This window comes from Rhododendron vialii, chromosome 12a, assembly GCF_030253575.1.
Source record: "Rhododendron vialii isolate Sample 1 chromosome 12a, ASM3025357v1".
NCBI lineage: Eukaryota > Viridiplantae > Streptophyta > Magnoliopsida > Ericales > Ericaceae > Rhododendron > Rhododendron vialii.
This window is the reverse complement of record NC_080568.1, coordinates 8056447-8081556: the sequence shown is the minus strand read 5'-3', so window position 1 is coordinate 8081556 and position 25110 is coordinate 8056447. Positions and strand designations below refer to the sequence as shown.

The 25110-nt window shown below is 38.8% G+C and overlaps 3 protein-coding genes and 1 pseudogene across 4 annotated transcripts; 3 read left to right on the top strand and 1 right to left on the bottom strand.

The window, feature by feature from the left end:
- The first annotated feature begins 1328 nt into the window (after positions 1 to 1328).
- LOC131310441 (signal recognition particle 9 kDa protein) lies at positions 1329 to 9106 on the top strand. The gene is made up of 4 exons (XM_058337444.1): positions 1329 to 1734; positions 1896 to 1964; positions 8114 to 8207; positions 8790 to 9106. The coding sequence occupies exons 1-4, from the start codon at positions 1663 to 1665 to the stop codon at positions 8864 to 8866; spliced, it is 312 nt and encodes a 103-aa protein (XP_058193427.1). The 5' UTR covers positions 1329 to 1662; the 3' UTR covers positions 8867 to 9106.
- Positions 9107 to 9865: 759 nt separating this feature from the next.
- LOC131309379 (methyl-CpG-binding domain-containing protein 2-like) lies at positions 9866 to 11310 on the bottom strand (annotated as a pseudogene).
- A 955-nt stretch (positions 11311 to 12265) lies between these two features.
- Positions 12266 to 14984, top strand: LOC131310440 (GDSL esterase/lipase At5g03980-like). The gene is made up of 5 exons (XM_058337442.1): positions 12266 to 12587; positions 13800 to 14012; positions 14095 to 14243; positions 14353 to 14626; positions 14727 to 14984. The coding sequence occupies exons 1-5, from the start codon at positions 12305 to 12307 to the stop codon at positions 14942 to 14944; spliced, it is 1137 nt and encodes a 378-aa protein (XP_058193425.1). The 5' UTR covers positions 12266 to 12304; the 3' UTR covers positions 14945 to 14984.
- A 2476-nt stretch (positions 14985 to 17460) lies between these two features.
- Positions 17461 to 24426, top strand: LOC131310439 (probable hexosyltransferase MUCI70). 2 transcript variants are annotated; one of them, XM_058337441.1, is made up of 9 exons: positions 17461 to 17662; positions 19018 to 19269; positions 19749 to 19847; positions 20916 to 21274; positions 22038 to 22249; positions 22377 to 22633; positions 22751 to 22929; positions 23571 to 23662; positions 23859 to 24426. In XM_058337441.1, exons 2-8 carry the CDS (start codon positions 19056 to 19058, stop codon positions 23637 to 23639), a joined length of 1389 nt encoding a protein of 462 aa, XP_058193424.1. In that variant the 5' UTR covers positions 17461 to 17662; positions 19018 to 19055; the 3' UTR covers positions 23640 to 23662; positions 23859 to 24426. The 2 variants fall into 2 exon arrangements, 1 of the variants encoding a protein (XP_058193424.1); XR_009195214.1 differs by lacking the exon at positions 23859 to 24426 and having other exon boundaries at positions 17482 to 17662; positions 22377 to 22509.
- The last annotated feature ends 684 nt before the right edge of the window (positions 24427 to 25110 follow it).

Here is a 25110-nt window from a genome sequence, read left to right as displayed (position 1 = left end):
ATGGTCCCAAAAAAAATCTGTCTGTGTAGACAGATTTTCTGAAATACTAGAAAATGGTAAATCTGTCCACATAGACAATCTGTAAACATATTTTATTGTGGGACTTACCACGGATTCCATACAAATGATTCGAATTGTTCATTAAATGTAAAACATTTTTTCAAGGCTCCCCGTAAAAAATCAGCTCAATCAAATACGTATAAGTGCTTGATCTAATCATCTAACTTTTCATTACCTAGAAATTTGAATGAAAATTTAGATGATTGGATCAAGCACCTATAGGTATTACATTGAGCTCATTTTTTACAGGGGTCCTTGAAAAAATATTTTACATCTAATGAATGGCTCGGATCATTTGTTTGGGACCTGTGGTGAGCCCCACAATAAAATCTGTGCACAATCTGTGCACGGATGTATGTGTGGTTAGCAGGGTTCATTAGAAAATTAGGAGAGAGAAAGGGTGGAGAGTAATTTTGTTCACCCACACTTTGTTCATCCTACGCTCATTCGGTGTCTCACTTTTCTAATCAAAATCGTTAGTTTTTTTAGATTCATTTTTTAGGATATTCTCGCAAGATATTGATAAGTGATTCATCTAGAAATTTATTTATTTTCCGTAAAATTCGTGATTGAAAAATTGAACTTCAATTCAAACGCTTCCTATTAAGATAAAAAGAAAAAATTATTTCCGGATGAGATAGAAACCATGGGCTCTATCGTACATTCATTGAGATAACTTGACCGTTTATCTTAAAGAGCTCGCAAAATAATATATTCACGCAAAAATTAGTTTTATCGAACATTCATAGGTATATCAAAAATTAAATTTTAGTTTATAAAACGGACGTTCATGCACATTTTTAACTTAATTTTTGCATGAATTAGACAAATGAATTTTGCATAGTCTCTTAACAAATAAATTTAGACAACACGAACAGTTTTGATTATGGTAGTGAAATACTGAATGAGCATACCATTGCGAGGATGAACAAAATTACTCAAAAAAAATGGTTTGAGGTTTATTTGAATTTGAGGATATAAACTTAATTATTTAAATCAACTAGAATGAGTCATCTTTTGACAAAATAAGCAAAAGATGGCTTATTTTTTTGTTTTTATTTAATTTTTTTTGCATTTTTTAATTTTACGACAAATTTTTGTAAATTATTGATTTGTCTCGACGATAAGAATAAAACAATAAAAAATATGATAAAAATTTTATTTTTTTAATAAAGACGAAAAAAAAGAAAAGAAAATCTTTTTTTTTGTGCTTATTATCGTTTTTATTTAAAAAAATTTAAGTTTCAATCATCAGTCTTTTTTAATTTCTCTCTCTCTCTCTCTCTCTCTCTCTCTCTCTCTGTGCGATCTACACGGTGATTTCATTTTTTTTTTTTTTGGGTCAAACGGAATTTCATCTACACGGTGATTACTGCGAAACAGGTACGCTCATCGCTAATACCTATCAAACCCTAGAGGTTACGTACAGATTATTCACATGTTTGTGTGTTGGTTGCCCTAGAAATTACGTACAGATTATTCGGGCTTGGCATTAATCTTTACCCCCCACCCTCCTTTCCAGTTGATTTTCGGCCGGAGATCGACGGCGGGACTCCGGGTTGTCTTCAATTCTTCTTCACCTCTCTTCCACTACTACCAAACATGGTTTACATCACATCATGGGACGATTTCGTGGAGAAATCCGTCCAGTTGTTCCGCGCCGATCCCGAATCCGTAATCCCTTCCTACACTGACAGTTCTTTCTCTCCGTTAGTTGCTCAATAGATCCATATTACTGCTGTTACATTCAATTTTGATAGATTTTACTGATTGTTCCGTTTTCCTGATATGGTTTCTCTCTTTTTTTGGTCTTCTTGAATTACAATGGGATTCAGACGCGTTATACGATGAAGTACAGACACTGTGATGGTAAATTAGTGCTCAAGGTCACCGATAATCGCGAGGTACACGTCACTTCTCACTGAATTTCGTCCCCCTTTTTGAAATTGTTTGGCCCTTTTCCACAATTTATGTGTTAGTTGCAATGAATATGTTTTGGGATATCTGTACTTCATCTTAGTATTGACGGAATCAATACTGTTGTAATTTGTTATTAGATTACATTGACATTGTTGGAATTACATGGACTTCTGCCTGATCCAAACTGAAATTTGAGAAATACTTTCACTGCTTATTTTTTATGTGGATTATCATCGTAAACTGAAAGCTATAATGTCTTGTTGACTCCTAGATTGCAAGAATATTATTAGTATTTTCTATTCTATTTTAAACATGCTGAGATATGTAATCCATAATCGACTCCTAGATTGCAAGAATATTATTAGTATTTTCTATTCTATTTTAAACATGCTGAGATATGTAATCCATAATCGTCAGTCTACGAGCTCGATACTTTTAGCATCTTGATGATGAGCTATATGCCAAGTCATTTTCGAAGAGATTTAGTTCATTGTTTATTTTGTGTTATTGAGTTTGTTACAACTATGGATTCGTGATGTGGAAATCTTGAAAGCTTCTCACGAGTCAGAGCCTACTAATTACGATATTCCTAGAAGACCACATTACTTTTGGTCAAGAATGCCATGTGGGTTTTGTGCTTTGCCGTTCAACTTTAAGCCAATTGTTTCCTTAATGTTCCCGGTTGTTTCTTTAGGATTTGTTAGAATTTTTTATGCGCGAAAGGCTGGAAATAATCCATGCTTACCTCTTCGTTATATCTGTCATATGGCATTGTGCATAATTACTAGATCCAGATGTGATTAGATGTTTTTTAAAGGATATCCGATATCTATAGGCAACTAGGGGTGAGCACAGGGTTTGACCTGAACCCGTAACCTGACCCGATTATGTTGGGTAGGCAATTTTCAGCCCGCAACTGAACCGCATAACTGGTACAAACTGTCTGCAAAACTGATTCTGTACTTCGGGTTGGAGTAATCACAGAACCAGTCATCATCATCTCTCAAAACTCACACAAAAAACACAAAAAAATTACAAGAGAGAGTGAGACAGAGAGAGAGAGATCCATTCCGATTCAAAGTATAAGTATGAGATTACTGATTCTGGGATCTGAAGGTGGAGTAGTGGACGCCGGACGATGTGCGAGAGAGAGAGTGTGCTACAGAGAGCGATTGAGCTTGAGAGAGAGAGAGAGATGGTGGACACGATGGTGGTGCGGCGGAGGGTCACAGTGGAACTGGAGGTGATGGATTGTGCGGCGATCATTTTTTCAGATCTGGAGTATTATGTGGGTTTTGTACCGACTGTATTGGACCATTGGTTTCCCCCTTTTATACCTAGGGCAAGGCATTATACATGTGTGTGTGTGTGTATATACACACCTGATTTAGTGTTAGGTCCGGACTTTTGATCTCAGCTGTTGGATTGTGTTTTCAATGGTCTGGATCTGCGGAAGGTTTATGACTAGTCACAATTAACTTTCCCCCGAAAAAGTTTCATTAAAATATGGACCATTGAAAACATGATCTAACGGCTGAGTGGTGATCTGGACCTAAGCTCCGGTCAGGACGCTTTGATAGGAACCAAACTGTACACAAATACACACACACACACATGGACGGGTACAATACATACAAACCCAAATCTCGATCCGAAAATAGAGTTTTCAAAGGAAATCAACCCGTACCCGACTGAAGTACTTACTTGGACCCGTCCGAAATCCGTCGGGTCGGGTCAGGTCAGACTGCGGGTTACCGGGTAATCTGCTCACCCGTATAGGCAACAGTTGGATTAAAGACTGGTTATACACCCCTTAGTTTCAACAAGAATCAATATGTGAAACTAATTAGGTACTTGAGATGGTTGGTGTAGTTGCTCAAGTTTGCATGGTCATGATAGAGATTTGTTGGCCAACATTATCTCTTGCTTCGGGGTGCCATTCGCCATCGTCACAGACAATGGCAAACAGTTTGTCGGCCAGAAGTACTTCAAGTTCCTCTATGAGTTCGGGATTAAGCGAGAGATAATGTTGCGCCATACGAAACAGATGACATTAGCCTCTTTAATATGCTCTAATGGCTCGGCTTCGACCCACTCTTAGTGTAGTAATTTGTGGTGGTGATTAACTTGATTCCACCAGGGGCCACCGGGAGCTTACCAACAATGTTCATCCCCCATTGTGCGAACGGCCAATGGTCCTCAAACCTGTGAGCTTGGACTCTCTTGCTACTCCATTTCCCGCTTATTCTCTATACCAAACAAGTTCCAAGATTTTTGAGCACATTGATCACTCACATTGTAAAACCCAAGGATATGGACCGATCAATATCCCAGCGGTACGACTACGATTACAAAACTCCATCCCCTAGTACCAAACAACACTACAATGACAGCAACAGCAACAACCAAGATTCTTCTCTCATGTTCCGAATTAATGTCCATTACTTGATTAGGGATGGCAAAGTGAGCCGAACCGATGGGTACCCGAACCGTAACCGAAAATTTTCCCCGAACCATAACCGAAAAATTCCCCGTGGGTATGGGTATGGTTGAGGCCTTGGATAACCGAACGGGTATCGGTACGGGTATGGTTTAGCAGATCCCCAAACCGATCCCCGAACGGGTATCTAGGCCAGTCGACTCATCGTCTCTTATTTATTTCTCTCTTTCTCTGTGCGTGTGTATGCGTGTTTTTTTTTTTTGATCCGTGTATGTGTGTTCATCTATGTTGAATCTGTAAGTGAACTTTGGCTGAAATGGGGTTTTTTTTGTTTCTCCTTTGTTGATCTGCTCGGTTACCCATTCGGTTCGGGATTACCCGAAAACCGAATGGTTCGGTTATGGTTCATTTTTCTGCTCCCCGTTCGGTTATCGGGGCGGATACGAGGGCCAGATCGGTTTCGGGGATCGGGGACGGAAATCCCCATATCCGCCCCGAACACCCCGAATGCCATCCCTATACTTGATTCCTGGTGATGATGAGATAATTATCAAGAAATCGGCCACGAGGCGGAGGGATCAGGAGGGAAGAATGCAGTTTTGTAATGGTTAATGAGAGGTACTTGAGATTGACACGAATGGGTACATTGCGACCAGTGTTCGAAATGGCCGCCTAGGCGTTAGGCGGAGGATCAGCGCCACGACTACCCCCCTTGGCGTTTTGTTTGGCGGCCAGGGAGGCTAGGCAGACCTTTGGCGGAGCTTGGCGGCTCCGAAGTCGACGATCGGCGACAAGAGAGAGAGAGAGAAAGAGAGACAGAGGGGGGGGGGGGGGGACAGAGATGAGAGAGGGAGAGAGAGACGAAAGAGACATACCGGAGACCGGCGACGACGATCGGCGTGGGTTTCTCGATCTCTGGATTTGGAAATTAGTATATGTATATAGTAGTTTATATATGTGTGGTATGGTTAACTACACTACAAGTCCTTTTAGAATATATATTAATACCATATTATACACATAAAAGTATGAAAAATATCAAAAAGTACCAAAAAAAAGAAGAAGCCAAACTCCAGGGCGGCGGCGGCCTAGGCGCTTGGTGGCGGGTCGCCGCCCAACTACCGCCGAGCACCATTTAGAACTTTGACTGCGACGAGGCTGGTGGTGCCGAACGAGCACGTGAAAATTCTGTTGGGGAATCACCTTCCTACGTGCTTGTTGGGTACTACCAACCTTGTCGCAACGTACCCATTCGCATCAATCTCAAGTATACTTTCATTAAACATTACCAACACCTCCTGGGTAGGCGAGAATTGCATTCTTCCCTTTCGATCCCGCCGCCTTGTGACCGATATCTTGATGATTATCTCATCATCACCAGGAATCAAGTCATGGACATTGATTCGAGCTCCTGTGATCATCTGATGGTCTCAATTATGCCCACTGATTCCCCTATCACGTTGATCACCTTTCGGTGGGGGCAGAGGATATGATAACTGGTCGTGAACATGAGAGAGGGATCCTAGTTGTTGCTATGACTGCTGTTACTGTTGTTGTAGCGTTGTTTGGTACTACGAGGTGGAGTTTCGGAATCGTAGCCTTGGTCGGACGTCCATATCTCTGGGTTTTACAATGTGAGTGATCAATGTGCTAAAAGATTTTGGAATTTGTTTGGTTAGTGAGAAGGAAATGGAGTAGCAGGAGAGTTAGAGTTCACTGGTTTGGGACCCTTGGTCGTGGGGGATGAACATTGTTGGTAAGCTCCCGGTTGCCCCTGGTGGGTTCAAGTTTCTCATCACAGCCACAGATTACTGCACTAAGTGGGTCCATTAGTGTATATTGTAGAGGCTAATGCCATCCGTTTCGTATGGCGCAAAATTATATCACACTTTGGGGTGCCATTGTCACGGACAATGGCAAACACTTCCTCGGCCAGGAGTACTTCAGAGATTGGGATTAAGTCTGACACGTGACGTCTACCCCATCCTATCGACAAGGGAATGGCAAATAAATCCATCTGATCAGGGATCTAGCGAAGGCTGACGTCTTGGCGGGGCAAGTGGGCTAAAGAGTTACCATGCGTGCTCTGGGGGTACCAAACCACTCCGAGGCGCTCAACAGGTCGGACACCTTTCTTACTCGCGTTCGGTATAGAGGCAGTGATCAGATGGGGCTTCCTACCATCAGAACCCTGATCAGCAATGTCGACCTGGACTTGGCAGAAGAAGGGCACAAAAACGCTTGGATAAAGCTTGCTGCCTACCAACAAGAGGCTACAACCGAAGCGTCCTCCTTTGGGATTCAAGCTTGATGACCTCGTGATGAGGAAAGTTGTGGAAAAGAGCAAAAAGAAGAAGTTCGTGCCTGATTGGGAAGGCCTATACCGGGTCACCAAGCATTTGGGCTCGGGCAACTATAAGATTGAACAGATGAACAGAACGCCTATCGTTATGTCTTGGGATGCCAACAACCTCAGGATCTTTCACGGTTAGGTGTCCTCACCTGAACTAGCCCTCCCCCGATCTCCTTTTTGTTATTTTTGTTTGTAAGAACTTCATTTGTAATGACGTGAAAGTTTGAAGTGAAATATCAATGAAAAGATTCCTTTCTCTAGATCTGTTCTTATCTTATTTTTGCATTTCTTCTTTATGACGGCCAATTTGCGTGACCGTTTTAAAGTGATTTCAGGGATGCGATCTCCTGAAGGAATTTTTCCCTTCCGATCACATCCCACTAATTCAGCCGACCTCCTAGGTCGGTCGGGTTTCCAAGGGCACGCCATGAGGACACTCGGTTGTTTACCCGAGCCCCTCAGGCCTTCTCTCACCAAACCATGATAGTTGCTCGGATGAGCTGCGTCAAAAGTTGACATGCTCATCAAAAGCTGGAGTTGTCTGGGAGAATCAGTTGGGATTTGGGAGGGTTCCGCTTTGTACAAATATTGTGTCCCTTTTGTGTTGCATAGAGTGACTAGAGTCCACCTCAATGTAAGATCCTGAATTTAGACAAAAAAAAATTGCGCTCTTTCCTAAAGCAGGTGGTTGTTGACTGTTGCGAGAAATTATATCTTGTTAGACAAAGTAGAAGGAAGCCTTCTTTACGTCTCCTACTGGTTCTCTGTTAATCTATTAGCTGAGTTTTGTACATAAATGCTTTCCAACCGTGGCTCAAGTCTAGTATGGCTTCGATTTTGTGTCTCTGTCCTCAACTGTAGATAAGGTAATAAGGTAACAAATGCTCTCACCCTTGATGTATGTCGTGCCTAGAGTTCAGAGAGTTGCTCTGTTACATGCTTTCTTTTTGTTGAGATACAGACTTCTCTATCTATATCTTTTGGTTATAGTTCTCGAACGAAAGTTGAAATCTTCTAGTGAAAATCTGCAGCTTTCTTATAATGTGAAGAATTTATGTGTGGAGGTTGACGCTGCTCTTTGTCCAAGATTTGTCCAGGAGATTCTCTGGAGTGAGAGTGCCCGGAGCACCCTTATCTATCTTGCACATAGCTATTTATGTACAAACAGTTACTTACAAAAAAACATGCTAAAATTTGGATACCTACTAGTATACCATATACTACTATACTTGCGAAAGCCCACGAGTTCCTGCTATGCTTTTTCTTTAATTCTTTACTTTCCATTTGAAGTCTTGTCTTCTTTAATCAGATTCGTCTTTTCTTTTTCCTTTTCTTACTAGTGTCTCAAGTTTAAGACGGACCAGGCACAGGATGCTAAGAAGATGGAGAAGCTCAACAATATATTCTTCACATTAATGTCTCGTGGTCCTGAAGGTATCTTTGTTCTTTGACCACATGCAAATTGAAGTTCGATACATGTACTTGTCTATGAATACTCGCATTACAGTTGGTATTGAACTCATTAGTGTCTTGTCTAGAATAGGCCTCTATAGAATTAAGAGCTTATTTGTTTGTTTTGATTGAAGAGAAAAAAATGAAAGATTATTTCACGAACACTGTCATTGTTGTGGTTTTATATCCAACTTTGTGACTCTTTTAGTTCGAACAGAATCCATGCAATGTTCTTTTCCCCCCCACCTTTGGTCTATTATGCATGCAAATATGAAATGGATAAGAACTAATTCAGGGGGCTGTACAAACCTCAACGGGATTTATTTTACCTTAGGTGTCCTAAGGTTCCCTTGGAGTTTGAGGTAAAGGCTCCTTCGTTCTCTACAATGTGATAAACGAGATGTGGAGCTGAATCACCCCTTTCCATTTGAAGTCACTAATTGGTGCTATTTAGACAATTTTTTAGAAATGTTTCTTACTTCCTCGTTTTCTTTTTTGCCTTTTAAATCTTGCATGCTTCAATAATTCTCATGTGTAACATCCCTACGACCCTTCTTTCTTCAGCGGATATATCAGAAGTTACAGGAAAAGAGCAAATGGAAGTACAGCCAGCCAAGAAGGGAAGGGGAAGGAAACAATAGCATTGTTCTGGGCAAGGGGCAGGCAACAATCTTGCGCCCAAAAATAGGTATAGGAGCATTAAAACTATGGAGATGATGCAAATAGTTTAGCCAATCATGCGATGGTGAGTATTAAGTATTAACTGCTAGTGTTTTGTTTTTTGACAACTTCAATAACCTTTTCATATCGTTACAACTTTTTTCTGATTCGTGAATTCCCCATGGCGATCCATCAAATACCAAGGGATTCTCTTCTCATTAGTTGTACTGAGCCGTGCCATTGATTATTTTTTCTCGTTCTTTCTTTTTTCATTTTAGTTTCTAACATTGGGTCTGCTTTTGTTGGTCTTGCCTCAAACTATATGGTGGTTCATGTTCTTTAGAGATGACAGGAACTCTTCATCACAATGGTAATTATTCATTGTGATTGGCTTCTCTCTGGTTGATGGCCATGTTTGCATATGTAACAAGCCATACTTCTGAGATCAAGCTTTAGTAAGCAATAATTGAGGTCCACAAATCTAACATGAAAGAGCTCAAAACCATTCAATTCTTTTCGTTTGTGTTTTTTACTATTTTCGCTAGTCCTAGGCTCCTAGCTTTGATCGAATGGCAATGTCTGGTGATCCCCAAAGGGGGAGGGAGTTCCTGTGCACTTTCACTGATGTCCACTCCCCTTGAGTTTTCAATTTTGTGGGCTTTGTAGAACTCGTTGAGATGAATCTCCATTCCGAAAATCAGTTTGATCGGACCTCATTCAGTACATGAAAAAATCGCGTTTGTGTAAGAGGAAAAGTATTACGTTGAAGTTTCAAACCAAGATCCTCGGAAAATGTCACATTTCAGTATTGGATCATCACAAAGATAGTAAGGTTAAGCTTTCTTGATCACATCACAAAAATAAGATGCGTCGACACCGACTATTCTTTTCTCTCAATCCTTGTGTTTTTTATGATCTTCATGACCACTCTTTTGGCATCAGACAGGGGAAGCCAGTTAACTTCTTCCTGTGATCTCCATGATCGACATAATTGAAAATTTAACTTTCAGTGTGTGCACTCGATATTTAGAAGGATAGATTGAAGACGTTTTGATCACCTTGACAAAGAGATCTTTTTTTTCAAGACAAAAATTGAAACTCAAAAACCAAATAAACAAAGATCAGCTGCTGGTAACTTGCTTATTTGGAATTCCTATGCTACATGTAAACAACGAAACAAGCAGATAAGGATACTGGATACATACGCATCAGCAAACCTAGAGCTTCCTTCACCTCTGATCCTTAGAAGCCGCTGCCACCCACGAGGAGGCTGAGCAATGTTAGGCTTATCAATTGCCCGCAGCCTGCTGCCATCTTTACAAATGTCAGGTTGATCGTCTTTTCACATGATATTTCAGACTGCCACTCGCGAGCTGTTTCACACACAAAAGGTTTCTCCAAAAGGCGTTCCTGTATAATTTCCTCATACTTTTCCTTTGCCGGTATCAATCTCCGTTTAAAGGATTCAGCACATTGGCCGGTGAAAGCGCCCCAACTGACAGCAACACTTTGGAAGAGTGAAAGGGGATTGACCTTTTGGGGAAAGAAAGGGGTTGGACCTCATCGCCTGTGGTTGTACCATTGGCAGCAGGATCATAAACCACCAGTTGCTTTTGAGCATCTTCTTCACCTGATTGATTATCTTCATCCTCTGCTGCACTATGGTCTTCTTCCTCTTGAGGGGAAACCACATCTATAGGTTGCTAAGCAAGACTTATCCGGAAGAAGTCTACATCACAGTCAACCTAAAGGGCAAGGAAGTACGAAAAAGGGAACCGAAAAACCACCACAGATTAAAATGGTAAGATTGGGCGAAGAAAAATTGTAGGGATTGGTGTCATGTTGAAACTATGGGGAAACACTGAAGAAGCAGAGAGAACAACAGATCGGTGCATGCATTGGATATGTGGCATAGCAGGCATTCACGCGTTTTCGAACCCTTCGCTAGCATTTTTCCTAATGATTCGTTGCAGCAATTACCGTTTCGTTTTCGATTTTTATCGGTAGGAGTTCTTGTATAAGTTTACATGCTCTATGCATACATGTGCATTATAATTATAATGTAGTAGTACAAAGAAGCAAGAAAGATCCTAAGAAATGGTTTGAGCTGTTTGCTACTTATATAGACCACTTCTACAGGGAGACAGAAAACGATAAAAGCACAAAGGAGAAAAGCAGTAATTTTTAATCAAGCTATTATCAAAGGATGATTATTTAAATAACCCAAAATACTAATGTAAAATTATTAAATGTGAAAAAATTTAATAAAGATAAAAAAAAAAAAATAGTAAACCACCCCTCATATTATTGAACGGAAGAAGCCAAATGTTACTGTTTCAATAGGTTTGTATGAAGGAACACCACCTAGTGTGATTAGTTCCTTACTCTCCCTATTAAGGGAGAGGTCCTGAGTTCGAGTCCTCATAGAAGAGGTGTTTGACCCTCGTTGTAACTATTAACAATTTAACTCTTAACATCCTACCTTCTAACAAAAAAAAAAAAGGTTCATATTCCGTACGGAAAATGCTTTGATACATACCACCAATTTTTGAGAAATGTAGTGCCTATGTTTAATGTTTGGTTAGTGTCTTGCAAGTGTGGATCCCACAAGGAAGCTCTTACGTGTCGCCTATTTTTACTTCATAATTGATTTACGAAAAGAGAATGAATTCTGTTCGGCGCCGGCGGACAAGGGGGGTTTTCTGCCACCCTAGTGTGGGCCCCCACCTCACATTTTTTCGGTAATCTGAACCGTGCATCTTATAATGAATCCACGCAAAAAAATCAGCTTGTCCGGACATCGATAGGTGTGTCAAAAGTTGAGTTTTAGATGGAAAAATGAACGGCATGGATCTATCAATTGTTTTTTTAAGTTAAACTGTCCATGGTCGTCCATTCTTTCATCTTAAACTCAACTTTTGACATACCTATCGATGTCCGGACAAGCTGATTTTTCACGTGAATACATTATTTTGCGGACCCTATATGATGAACTGTTCGGATTACAAAAAAAAAAAAAAAAAAACCACGAAAGAGGCCTACGGAGGTGACGGAAAACCCCCCTTTTCCTCCGCCTACGGAAAGAATGTTTTCTCTTACGGTAGTAAACATTCTTGTAATAATAGCTATACACAGATTAATATTAGATAAATATGAACTTGATAGGGATATAGTGGGAGTTTATTTCAAAGTGTGGAATTCTATACCGTTCAAATATTCAGTACAATTTCTCAGATTTGGTCCGAATTCCCAAACCCTGTCGGATTCCTTAAAGATATAGAACTCCCCCTACACCCCCCTCTATAAATTTGCGAATAGCAGGGCTCAAATTACTACATGCAATACAATTATTTTTACTTGGCCACCCTCACCATAAGCACAAAAATTTTACGAAGTAGTTTCTTCTCTTCTTCCGAAGAATGGCCAGTACCAAAAACCTCGTCTCCACCCTAGTTCTAGCAAGCCTTGCGGCCTCTTTTTTCCTTCTCCTCCAACCCCTTCCGAGCAATGCCAAATCACTCGCTACTTGCAATTTCGATCAGATATACCAGCTCGGCAATTCGATTTCGGACACCGGCAATCTGATTCGCGAGAGGCCCATGGGTGCCGCGACTCCATTCGCCAGGCTTCCCTACGGCCAAACTTACTTCAGAAGCGCGACCGGTCGCTGCTCCAACGGCCGTCTCATGATTGACTTTATTGGTATGTAACACTACTTTGTCCATTAATAGCACGCACATGGTACTATATTGTGTTTCCAAGAAATACAAGCATCTATAATAGAAAGGTAACTATATCTTCTTTTGCAATTCCTTTTTTTTTTTTTGATAAGATTCTTTTGCAATTCCTTATGCCATAAAAAAACATGCTTTAGATTTTCGTTAACTGCAATAATTTTACTAAGTTTTCAACCCTTTCGCATCTGATCTTCTCATCACTGCCAGAATTTTTTTTAGTACTGATTTTTTTTTTTTATGGGGTTTTCGTAGCTCACAACTAATTTGTATATATGACAACCTCTATAAATCTACTACTATATTTCGAGATGATTGTCCACAATCGATACCGTCAATTGTTTCTGTTCTCTTTCTCTCTATTTATTTTTTAACATTGGGATTAATAAGGCTACTATTCTCTTTTTAAAACTAGTACTATATATTTTGAGATGATTGTCCACAATCGATACCATCATTGTTTCTATTCTCTTTCTCTCTATTTATGTTTTAACATTGGGATTAATAAGGCTATTATTCACTTTTTCAAAAGTTCTTCTGTTAGTAACTTAAGTGTTTTCTTTTTCTGTTAAAATTAATGCATTTTTTGTAATATTTTTTTATTTTTGGGCTAAAATAAATAGTTTATGTATGTGGGCCTTGTTCGTTTGTAATGGGTCATGTTTAATCTAGTTTGTAATTGGGCTTTTTAAAAATTTTAGGTTGTTTAGGACAGGGCCAAAAGTTGCAAGTATACAAGAACTCTATAGACTTTGAATGAATGAAAACAAATCAGTGAGCATTCCTCTGTTAGTGCTCTTTTTAAGGAAGAGTAAGAAAATCATTGATAAACCTTATAGGGAGACGGCCAGCGCAAAACAAAAGCTAGAAAAAAAAAAAAAAAAAAAAAAAACCTACTCCCAAAATTTTCTGTTCGTGCTTGCATGCGTTCCCCTGACCAAAACTCTCATCAATTGGCAGTTTATTTGGTTTCCAATTTCTTCCGGGCTAATCTCGGCCAACATTTTGGTCTTTAGTGATTTTTTACCTATCCGATTGTTTAGGGAAAAAAAAAATTCAACAGATTTCTCCAAAGACCCAAAAAGAAGAGCCTTAATTTATTGTTCATATTTAATTGTTTTTATTTGGTCGATTTATGAGGTGTTTCACTGAAGTGCATTGTCTTTTATAAATTTTGCAGCTAAGTCAGCTGGCCTTCCCTTCCTTAGTCCTTATATGAACAGGGATGGAGACTTCGCACATGGTGTAAACTACGCCGTCGCCGGCTCCACTGCCTTAACAACGGAGGTTCTAGCCCGAAAAAACATCCCCTCCCCGGTCACTAGGAGCTCACTCAGTGTGCAACTTGATCGGATGTCTACCCATATCAATTCGATCTGCACCACGGAGAGAGGTTAGTTATGAAGTGTTTTCTCAAATCAAATACACGAAAATCATGAATTGCGCTTATCGTATTGACTTGACAACAATAACAGATTGCTTGGAGAAGCTAAAGACCTCTCTTTTTATGGTTGGAGAGATTGGCGGAAATGATTATAACTATGCATTATTGCAAGGAAAAAGTATTAGTGAGGTAAAAAACATGGTACCTGAAGTTGTCAGAGCTATAACAGCAGCTGTTAGGGTAAGTCTACCGGGAAGATCGATTAATTTTTCATCAAGATCAAGCTGATTACTTCCATGTATAGTAATTACAATGCAATTTAATTATCATCTTTCTATATGGGTTGCAGCAAGTCATTGGTTATGGAGCTGCTAGGGTGGTAGTCCCGGGAAATTTTCCGATAGGCTGCCTTCCCATCTATCTCACTGCATTTCAGACCAACAACTCAAATGCCTATGACGAACATCATTGCTTGAAGGACCTTAACAGCTTCTCAAAATATCACAACAACCAACTACAAGAAGCCATCCAACAACTGAAAAGAGAGTACCCGAATGTAGTAATCGTTTACGGTGATTACTACCGAGCCTTCCAATGGCTTTTCCAGAATGCACAATATCTTGGTGAGTCTATTTACCCCTTGCAAGAAGAAGAGCATGTCTAGAGTAGAGTATTATAACTCATTAGTCCTCGCTAATATTGTATTTTCCATTTCAATTTCAGGGTTTTCCCAATCCTCTACTCGAAAAGCGTGTTGCGGTACCGGTGGTGATTACAATTTTAGCCTAGCCAAGATGTGTGGAGCTCCAGGAATTTCAGTTTGTCAGCATCCTAACACGTTCCTTAGTTGGGATGGAGTTCATTTGACAGAAGAGGCGTATAAGAGAATGGCTGGAAGGTTGATTGATGAAATCTTGCCCAAACTTCATTGCTCTGGTTAAAGTTGATCTTAGTTTATTGGACAACTAGATTTAGCTTCTGTTATTAGTAGTTTAGTACTGTGGTTTTCATTGGTTTTTTTTTAGTTAAAACATGCAGTTTCCCTTTGCACTATATTTAATAGAATGTGCTATATTTTGAATTCTCTGTTTCACTTAGATGGATTACGAGTTTCCGTTTTTGGTTATTTTCTTGAAAACACAGTGCAAGCATTAAATTTGAAATTACACAAACTCGTGACATGTATCTTTCATATGTAGGCATTTACACGTGTTTAGGGCACCAAATCTTTAGAACCGCCACTCTATAATGCTCTAAAAAATAAAGAATGAAGCTGTCACAAAAATGTTTTCCATTTTTTCCTCTACGACATAACTTTATACAGTTATTTCTAATTTACAGTTGATCAAATATGTAGGAGAAGTGGTTAAATAACTCTCACTTTTGTTAGATATATTGGCACTTCCCGGGGTTGTCCAAAACCACCTAAGTTTATTGTATGTCTATTTTTTAAAGTGTAGTGGGTAGATTAATTAGGGGGTAGTTTCTCGCGTGATGCTTCTCCCTTTGCCTTCGCCAAGTTGATCCTATGAAGTCGTTCCAATTTCTCAAACGATTAAAATTTTTACTTTGATTAAGATTAAGAATGATGTGAGTTTTCACGAAGATTTTAATAATGGGAATGGATCCTCTCCAGCAACCCTCTGGAACAAATTGCTGGAGGTGTCTTGCAAGTGTCAATCCCACAAGGATACCTTACCTGTAAAAGTATACTATATTGTGAAAAAAGTGTGGTTATCTACCCATTGACGGTCACAAGTTAATCTGTTGTACTGCTTTTAAGGAGTGGTTAACTTGCTTCCCAATTACTTTGGTTTTGTTAATCAATTTTTAACACACAATAACCATGTATGGATGATTTTAGCAGAATTTTTTCAAATTTAAGGAAGCAGCATCCCCGGCCCTTACCCAAAATTGTACTAAAATTTGGATAAAAATTTCATTGGGTACGAGTTAATTAAGTGGACAAACTCAAACATAGCACAAATTTTGCGTAAAATCTTAATTTATGGTATAGTTGTAAATTGCGAAGAGCAAAACAAGCCTTCAATTTTTGAGTAAAAAAACACAATCGGATATGAGTTTGAGTAAAAGGCTGGAGTGAGTTTGAAGGGCTTTTACCCATAATTTGGTTCTATGTCAGTTAAATGATAGTACAAAGCTCAAGTTGCACACGTATTGCTTGGACCCAACCTCTAGCTAACAGAAAATGTGTACATTCAACCAATATACTGGCTCAGATCAATATATATATACTCCCTCCATCCCATTTTGGTTTTCCATCATTTCACTTTGTGCTATTTTCAATTGCTTATATCTTTTAATTTATATAATGGTTTTTTTTATTGTGAAAACTTGTATGATAGAACTAATCGAGAACTATTAAACAATATATTATTGCATATTTTGAAGATCCACATTAAAAGATGTAAGCGATTGAAAAAATCATCAAAAATTGACAAACAAAATTGGGACGGAGGGAGAGGCGATGGAAGATGTCGAAGAGTCGGCCTGGATCCAATCGACTTAGAAGTTATATTGATTTCCTTGAACATCCGTAGAAAATAGCAAGATTAAGTACTGAGCACATTATATTTTCCTCTGTATTTAAGTCTCGTGGGGCTCACAGGCGGTGGTGGAAACCGTGGAAGGTCCTTTCTAACTTAATTTACGTGCACTGACTACTCTTATATCTTAATTGTTTTTAAAGAAAATATTGAATTTATTTCCAAAACAAACGGAATTTCCTCTGCACAAATTGACAAAATGCAACACAAAAGTGAGACACAAACGAAAAACATTAAAAGTCAGGAAAGGCACTTAACCGAACCGGAACATGCGAATAGACCACATGGTCCACATCTACTCCCAAAAGAAAGGCTACGTGCACCAATTAGAGGGACTCGATGAAAGCAACAAAGGGGACAAAATGGGGGGAAAAAAAAACCCACGCTCAAAACCACCAATTCCCTATTGTAGATAGGTAGGATATATAGCAATTTTATCTCCGTTTATGTTCGAACTCTTATACTATGAACACCCATCAATTTGAGTAATTCACAACTAGACACTTACTACAAATTTTTTTTTTTTTGGATACAAAGACACTTACTACATTAGCTCAAAACAAGGTACACACTCTCTTAATGAAAAAAGTTACTAGAAAAATGAAGAGAGAAAAAATTCCAGAGCCGCCACTACTTTTGTCCACTGAGAAGGTGTCCGAGCTCTTGTGACTAGTCATGTGTGATGTTAGAATTTTCACTAAACTGAAGAGGTGCAAAGCGACAGTTGCGTGGATACTTTTAACAAAAATATTGCCCAATATTATTTGTGGGGACCATTTTGTGACCTATAAAAATGATACGAACAGCTTAATTTTATTAAAATAAATTTTTTAAAATTCTTGTAAAAAATTAGTTTAATTGGATTCCGGTCATTCCAATAACAAAAGAGTTTTTCACTTTTTCTTTCTTTCTTTCTTCCTAACTGAATCCTGGTTATTAGTTCGGGTTTAATTCTGAAGCTCGCAATCAGCTACGAACGACAGTTAATTTGCATAGGGTGCTTCCCATTTGGATCTCTGTTCTGTTTCAATCCAACATCATGCCCATTCGCCGTGCTTCTGCCAATTCGATTCGGGTGAAATTATCTACCAGGTAAACCACACCCCGCCCGCCCCCCCGCGCTCTCTCTCACACACACACACCTGCACAGTAATTATCGCTCTGAAAGATGGGTTTGGAACTTTCATCAATTTTATGCAATTTTCTGCAGAAATAGAAGAGAGAGCGTAGCCAAAAGCAACTTTAGGAAATGGGTTTTAATTTAGTGCCTTTCTTTCGTGGAAGTTCTGTATGGGTTAATTTTGCAAGTACCATTAGTATTGTACAGTTCTTCTGAATGAATTACAGCTATAGCTCACTTCTATTCAAGAAAGTTTCAAAAAATCCCCCCGGAAATGTGCTGGGACAACTTTTTTTTTTTATTTTTAGCAAGAGGCAATTTCAACACAAGATACCGGATTAAACCAAAACTACCAAAATCTAGACAGGAGCACATGCACTACCAAGCTCAATGACACATATTGTGAAAGCAGACCAACAACGAGGTCGGGCTAGTGCAAGTCAAAGATATTATGGCAGAGGACCCTACAATGAAGCCCAGCTCAAACCATGAAAAAAAACACAGATGAAATCTAGGAGAGAGCCACTGCATATCGGGAGGGGAAGGAAATCTAACCAGAAAACAAAACCGAACGAAACAAAGACCCCACTTATTTGATCTCTGCCCAGAAGCCGAAGACGCAAAAAATTGCCGCCAAGCGACATAGACTGACTCCAAAGGCGCTGAAGCTGTAATGATTTTTTTGTGGGACAACTTGAGGGAGAATTTTTTTTGTTGTTGTTTTTGAAGCTGTAATGAAATTTATGAGGACTTTTGGAAAACCTCCAAAACTGATTGGAGATAGTTGTGCAAAATCTATTTCCATAAGAAAGTACAATGTATGTTAATGTTATGTGTTGTTTCTACTACCTGTTGTTTGGCAAATAGCGGAGTTATTTTGCATATCTGGGTGGATATTATTGTGTTCCATTCTTTCTTTTCTATTACCTAACGCACGTCATCATAGTATCATACTATCATTTGACCAACGTTCGACTTAATTAGTCACAAACCCATATATTCCAATTCCTTTCAGATGCCTCCCAAGGAAAATCTCGAATTGGATCCCAAATTGACAAGTTGGTGCAAGCTTATCCACGCCGTTATGCACTCTTCGAATAGAACTTCATTTTCTCAAAGATTTTGAGGACCATATTTGATTTCACTTCGTGCTCCTTTATGGAACATAGTTAAGATAAAATGGGTTAATGCAGCATATGAGCCATAACATTACATTTCTTACTATTGATGATTGCTTATAGAGGAACAATGCATGAATGTGTTATGTGGGATTTTGAGGTTTCTAGATCATTACTTTGCTCTGTTGATCATTTAAACTTTTGCACAGATGAGCCGGTTTGCACCAGGTTTGGAAGGTACGCAGTGATGGCTCTTTATAGGCACAACAATGAACTGTTACCAGAGAAGAGAGGCATCATTGGGGCAGTTTTTAAGTCCCTCACTCAAAGAAAGCATGGCTTGCGGGTTTTTCGTCGGGGGATGAGAGTTTCTATAAGAAGATTCTTGTTATGGATGTTTACAATAGCAGTGCTATTTTCTATCTATTTGGCAGTTTTTGGCTTGAAGGTGCCGTTTCATGGTGAGATTTAAATTTTTTATTGTGTCTTTGTACTCTAACTAAGAGAATCACAACTTCAAATAATCTAACCATGACAACATCAGCAACCATCACAAGTTCTTCAATGGTTAATGATGTTTTAGTGATCTTGATAGCTTATCACTTCTAAGAGTAAGCACAACAGCTCTACTTCATTCTTGTGTTATTTTCCTTTTCCTTTTATATTGGTTATGTGGAAATCCCTGCGCTCAAAGTATTCACAAATTTGGTACTGCTACTAATCTTATTTCGTGGGTCACACTTATGCTTTGCCATTGGTACTTGCAAAATTTATAATAGATCAGCATCTCCCCATTATAAGCTCCCTTCAGGTAATTACGAGTAAGTTATATGTGCATACACATTCTTAAAGGCACACTGAGCAGATGATAAGAAGTTGGTATCGTCATTTTATCATGTTGTTTCAATGTCGTACTCCTTTTCTTGCCATTTCATTTCAGGAAAAATGGAAGATGGAATTTCATCACTTCGGGAAGCACAAGAAGAATTTTTGGGAGTAGATGCGTCAGAGCGACCAAAAATAAAGCCTCATAGACAACGTAAGAAATGTTTGATGTCATTGTTAGAGAAATGGACCTTGGGGATTGGCTACTCACAGCTTGTTTTTTTAGATCGAATATCTGGAATTATTGGGAGGGCCCACCTAGTTGATATTAGACTGACAAGACCAATAAATGATTGATCTTGATCTCTACTGTCTCGTACGATCCTTTTATCGAATATTCTCAGGAAACTAGCATGTAAGCAATTTCATCATTGGTCAATCTTTACAGACTTGACTTGTTGAAGTTGTCACATAGATAATCTATTAAGTTTGGCCATTCTTTGGCCTAGATATAACATGTATGCTGTGTTCAATTTAAACTATGGGTCTAATAGATCTGCTCAAAATCAACTCAGCATGATTTAGCTGTGAGGTGTGATTTAGATGGAAAGGGTGATTTAGTTAGATAAGAACACCAGATGCATGTTATTCATAACATAGCCAATCTTGTCTCATATTGTTTTTTAGCAAGTCGTAGTCCGCGAGGGGTTTTCCCATAGCTTTACTAGCTGAATTTACGGGGCCCACGCTTGCAGTTGTGGTTATGTATGAAAGCTTGGGAGCAGAGAGCTTTTTTGGATGTTACTATTACCACATTCCAAATCATCCTTGCAAAATCTTACTTGAATACGTTGTTCCTATATCGATCAGTGCAAAAACTGAACAGCAAGATCATGATAATTTTGATTATTTGATTTGGGGTGGAAATTTATCGGACGGTCCGCACCTTGATTTGACGAGCACTCGAGGCTCTCTTGAGTCTGGGCATAGATTGCGACCCATTTGACCAATTAATGGATACCGACAGTCTGACACTGTTAGGGTTGCCTTAGGAATTCCGCAGGTGTGTTAATCAGTGCAAATGCTTCATGTTATGCTCTATTATTGGTGTTATATTTACTGAAATTATGTGCGTAAAATTTTATAGTTCACTTTATTTTAATGTTCACACTAATTCTGTGGTCCTAATATGCTCTAATTTAACCTATTTTGTGTTTTTTTTTTTTTAATATTTGCAACATTCTGAGAATTTAATTTCTTGTCTAAATATTTTATCTTTCAGGTTTTTATCCTTGTGAGGTACGGTTTTTGGACTCAGTCAATAATCTTGTTGAGCCAAAGGATTATGCAAATTCCACACAATTTTACTCCCGGTATCATGATAGAGAAGACAAACCTTATGGGCAAGATCAATTTGAACCCCGATTCGGAGGGCATCAGACCCTTGAAGAAAGAGAAAAATCGTTCTATGCGAGGAATCAGACTATTCATTGTGGTTTTGTGGAAGGACCAGAAGGATATCCAAGCACTGGATTTGGTTTGGATGAGAAGGACAAGTTGTACATGAGTACCTGTAAAGTTGTGGTCTCATCATGCATTTTTGGTAGCTCTGACTTTTTGAGGAGGCCAACCAGCAAACTGGTAATTTAGTTATATTCTTTTAAGTTACTTCATGGTTTTTTTTTTTGGTAAGTAATTTCATTTCACCAAAAAGCAAAAAAGCTACAAAATCTGCGGGGCATCCCCCTGAACAATCAATACAAGAAACAAAACCACCTATACAGGAGATCTATCAACAATTGTTAATCAAGTCACTTCATGTTTGTAAGGCATATAACAGCCTTTGGTTGTCATTTTGTGGTACATGTAGAAGTTGGATGCTGCTTCTGCTAGTCCAGTCTATATTGAGCATTCCTCCATAACTTTTCATGTCTTCTTCGATTTTAAATTTTAAGAAGTGCTTGTGAACAAAGATATGAAGAATATAGTTAGCCATCACCACAGACAGAAGTAGACTTCTCCACTATGAAGTTTCTACTTTTTAACAACTGAGAAAAGGGTACTTGAAACAGTATCAGAAAATAACCCGTTACAAGGGAGGTCTGCTTTGGTGTAGAAGCAGAAAAATCTTCTACCTTACAGTGCATTAAGCTTTTATTAATGACTTGTCATTTTACGTATTGGTGTCAGTGTACAAGAATCTTATGACCTGACTTCTGAGTTTTAAGATCACCTGTTCAGCTTAGATGCTAGGTTGTGTAATGTTTTGCTCTATCTTGTTAGTTGTTTCTTATCGCAATATGAATCTCCATCTAGTGGAACTGACTTATGTTTTTGGGGTTTTGCTTTAGTTTTTTGGCTTGAACCTTACGTTGGTGTGCTGTAAATTTCTTTCCTGTTACAGATCAGTGAATACTCCAAAAAGAACGTTTGCTTCGTTATGTTTGTAGATGAGCAAACTCTGTTGAAACTGTCAGCGGATGGAACTGTTCCTAATGATGGAGGATATATTGGGCTGTGGAGAATAGTAATTGTAAGGAACTTACCCTACAAGGACATGCGCAAAACTGGGAAGGTGCCAAAATTTCTCTCACATCGTCTCTTCCCTTCCTCTAGGTGATTCTCACACCATTTTTCTTAATGTACGTATGGGTTTAGAGTCTTGGATCTTTTTCGCTCTTTTCTTTAAGTAACTCAAAAGCTTTTTACTAATCTATTATCCGTTTCTATTACAATTTCTTAGGTATTCTATTTGGCTTGATAGCAAGATGCGACTTCAGACTGACCCAATGCTCATTATTGAATACTATTTGTGGCGAAAGGGCTCAGAGTACGCTATTTCAAATCATTATACCCGCCACTGTGTTTGGGAGGAGGTACTCCAGAATAAGCGTCTAAATAAATACAACCACACAGCTATCGATGAACAGTTTAACTTTTACCAGTCTGATGGCCTCACCAAGTTTGACCCGTCAGATCGAAATACCCCTCTTCCAAGTTGTGCGTATCATTGTTGTCTTTTCTGATTCTGGAGATGGCCGCCTTCCTTCATCTTCATTTCCCCTTGAAACTCATGTGTTTTTGTTGTTGGTTTGTCGTATGTTTTGAACTTTGCAGATGTACCTGAAGGTTCATTCATTGTCAGGGCCCACACACCGATGTCAAATTTATTTTCTTGCCTTTGGTTTAATGAAGTTGACCGTTTTACTTCACGCGACCAACTGAGCTTTGCATATACTTTCTTGAAGCTCAAGAGAATGAATCCAGATAGGCCATTCTTTCTAAATATGTTTAAGGTGAGGCATTTGATAAAATGATCCTAAATTCGTCCCAATTCAATGTGCGTCCTTTTGCTTATGATTTGTAAAATTACCTGGAACATGGTGTAGAAGACACAGCAACTGCTTTACTCAGAAATGTGGCCGTCTTGGTTCTGTGGCTTCCCTTTAGATGTCATTGAATCATGTTGTGGTTTTCTTTGTGATATGTACGGTCACACATGCTTGACATATAGTGTTTTTACTCAACTCAAAACTAGCTTTTACAATGTTGGTGAAACTTATCATCTGAAACACTTTGTCCTTGCCGTTTAGATGGGCTGGTTGGAATCCATCAGTCTTGCTTGGTAAGTTTTGAGAAAAATTTGTGACTGAAGTCCTAGTGTTGATATTGCAATGTTGGTGAAACTTAATCATCTGAAACACGACGTCCTTGCCGTTTAGACTGGCCGGTTGGAATCCATCAGTCTTGCTTGCTAAGTTATGAGAAAAACTTGTGACTGAAGTCCAAGTGTTGATATTACTGTCATGGCGTTAAAGTACGGGATATCAAAATAGTGGACATGCATTGGTCTTGCTACTTAACAATACATAAGGTTAGATATAAACAACCTAGCAATTGACATAAGGAGTTTAATCCTATATTGATATGTTTCCAGGACTGTGAGCGCAGAGCACTAGCCAAGTTATTTAGTCATAGGGTAGTGCCGCCTCCACCGGCTTCTTGAAATTCTGTAGGTGTTAATTCCAGGTAAGGCGAACAATGCCCTCTCTTTCCTTTCCTTTCTTTTTCCTGTCATGCCTTCTCTCTTCTCCCCTCTTAATTTATTCATTCCAAAGATTGACGCATTAAAAGCCTCAGAAAAGATGCAGTGATCCTATTTGCTTGTGGTGTTCAAACTTGCTCTTTAGATTTTCGAAATTGACTGTGGGATGAATGATTGCAGTGAAGATCATATGTGAAGTTCCAAGCGTCCTTATGACTGCAGTTGGCAGCTGACATGATCTTGGATGAGTATGTGAACAATTCACCATTGGCATATGAAATAAAGGCAATGTTAGTTCTGATTTTCTCCTAGTTTTGTCGATCGTGTAAAGGTTCTTTTGTGGTTGTGGCTGATTGAACCCTAATGGTAACAGTTGGGTTCTACATAATCAACTGTAGGCTTTAACTATGTTCAGGCTGCCACACATTACACTGAAAATGCAGCAATCAAGGGATTCATAATACGGAGCATCTCCTCTGATACTTGTACATCTTCTCACTCAGGTTTTGGTCTATGAATTAGTAGATACTTCTGGTTTTTCAAGCAAATGTAATGGCTTCTTTATTGGTTGCTGATGTGAAGAGGCTTTCTTAACTACTTTCCAAACAGTTTATGCATGGAAAGTGCCTACTGTTTTTATGGCAGTGCATAATGCAGCAAAAGTGCATAGTATTCGTGAAACATGTATTATAAATTTGTATTGGGATCTGTGCAAACTATGTTAAGATTCGCGATTTTTTTGGCATTACATGAGTATCTCCCATTGGGCAGTTGTTAGGAAGACAGTTAAATGGTCCTCTCTCTTTACTTTCTCAACTAGTCAGCTTTGTGGTAATGATCGATCCATATTGCACCTTGGAAACTCAATTCAGAGTAATATCACGGTAATTATAGTTGGTGACTATATTTTGAGTTTCTCCATGTTACTCTAATGCATCGCATGAAGCATATAACCTTGTGTGGTGTACAAATATAGTCATCATAGCATCTATAGAACATTCTAAGGGATTGTTGAACAATTTATCATTCAATAGTGAGACTGCTAGCAGCCTAGCATTATTGGACAATTTATCAGGAATTAGTGAGGCTGCTACCACTGACCAAGGCATTAGGTGAGTGAACATTTACATATAAATGTTGTTAAAACGGTATAATTTGTTGATACTTGCTCCACCACTTCAACGAAGGGAAACATATGCTTTCAGGGACTGGACCGTTTCTTCGAATGATCGGAAATCTTTAATTTTTAGCGTTCGCCAAGAGCATTAACCATGACATAAAAATGAAGAGAGAGTCTTTTAATTAGATATCAATCAATAAGAATTCGAAACACACTTATCTTGAAACAAAAATATATTGGCACACCAGATAGAAACCATTTATCTCAACATAAAATCACTGCAATAATGAGTTGAATAATATCAAATCGATA

Bases quoted from the DNA above. Each gene is read 5' to 3' on its own strand.
- LOC131310439 (XM_058337441.1), top strand. From the start codon at position 19,056: ATGGCTCTTTATAGGCACAACAATGAACTGTTACCAGAGAAGAGAGGC. The intron at 22,634-22,750 runs GTGCGTATCATT...TGAACTTTGCAG, and splicing joins AAATACCCCTCTTCCAAGTT to ATGTACCTGAAGGTTCATTC. The intron at 22,930-23,570 runs GTGAGGCATTTG...ATATGTTTCCAG, and splicing joins TCTTTCTAAATATGTTTAAG to GACTGTGAGCGCAGAGCACT.
- LOC131310440 (XM_058337442.1), top strand. From the start codon at position 12,305: ATGGCCAGTACCAAAAACCTCGTCTCCACCCTAGTTCTAGCAAGCCTT. The intron at 14,244-14,352 runs GTAAGTCTACCG...TATGGGTTGCAG, and splicing joins CTATAACAGCAGCTGTTAGG to CAAGTCATTGGTTATGGAGC. The intron at 14,627-14,726 runs GTGAGTCTATTT...TTTCAATTTCAG, and splicing joins CCAGAATGCACAATATCTTG to GGTTTTCCCAATCCTCTACT.
- LOC131310441 (XM_058337444.1), top strand. From the start codon at position 1,663: ATGGTTTACATCACATCATGGGACGATTTCGTGGAGAAATCCGTCCAG. The intron at 1,735-1,895 runs GTAATCCCTTCC...AATGGGATTCAG, and splicing joins TCCGCGCCGATCCCGAATCC to ACGCGTTATACGATGAAGTA. The intron at 8,208-8,789 runs GTATCTTTGTTC...TTCTTTCTTCAG, and splicing joins AATGTCTCGTGGTCCTGAAG to CGGATATATCAGAAGTTACA.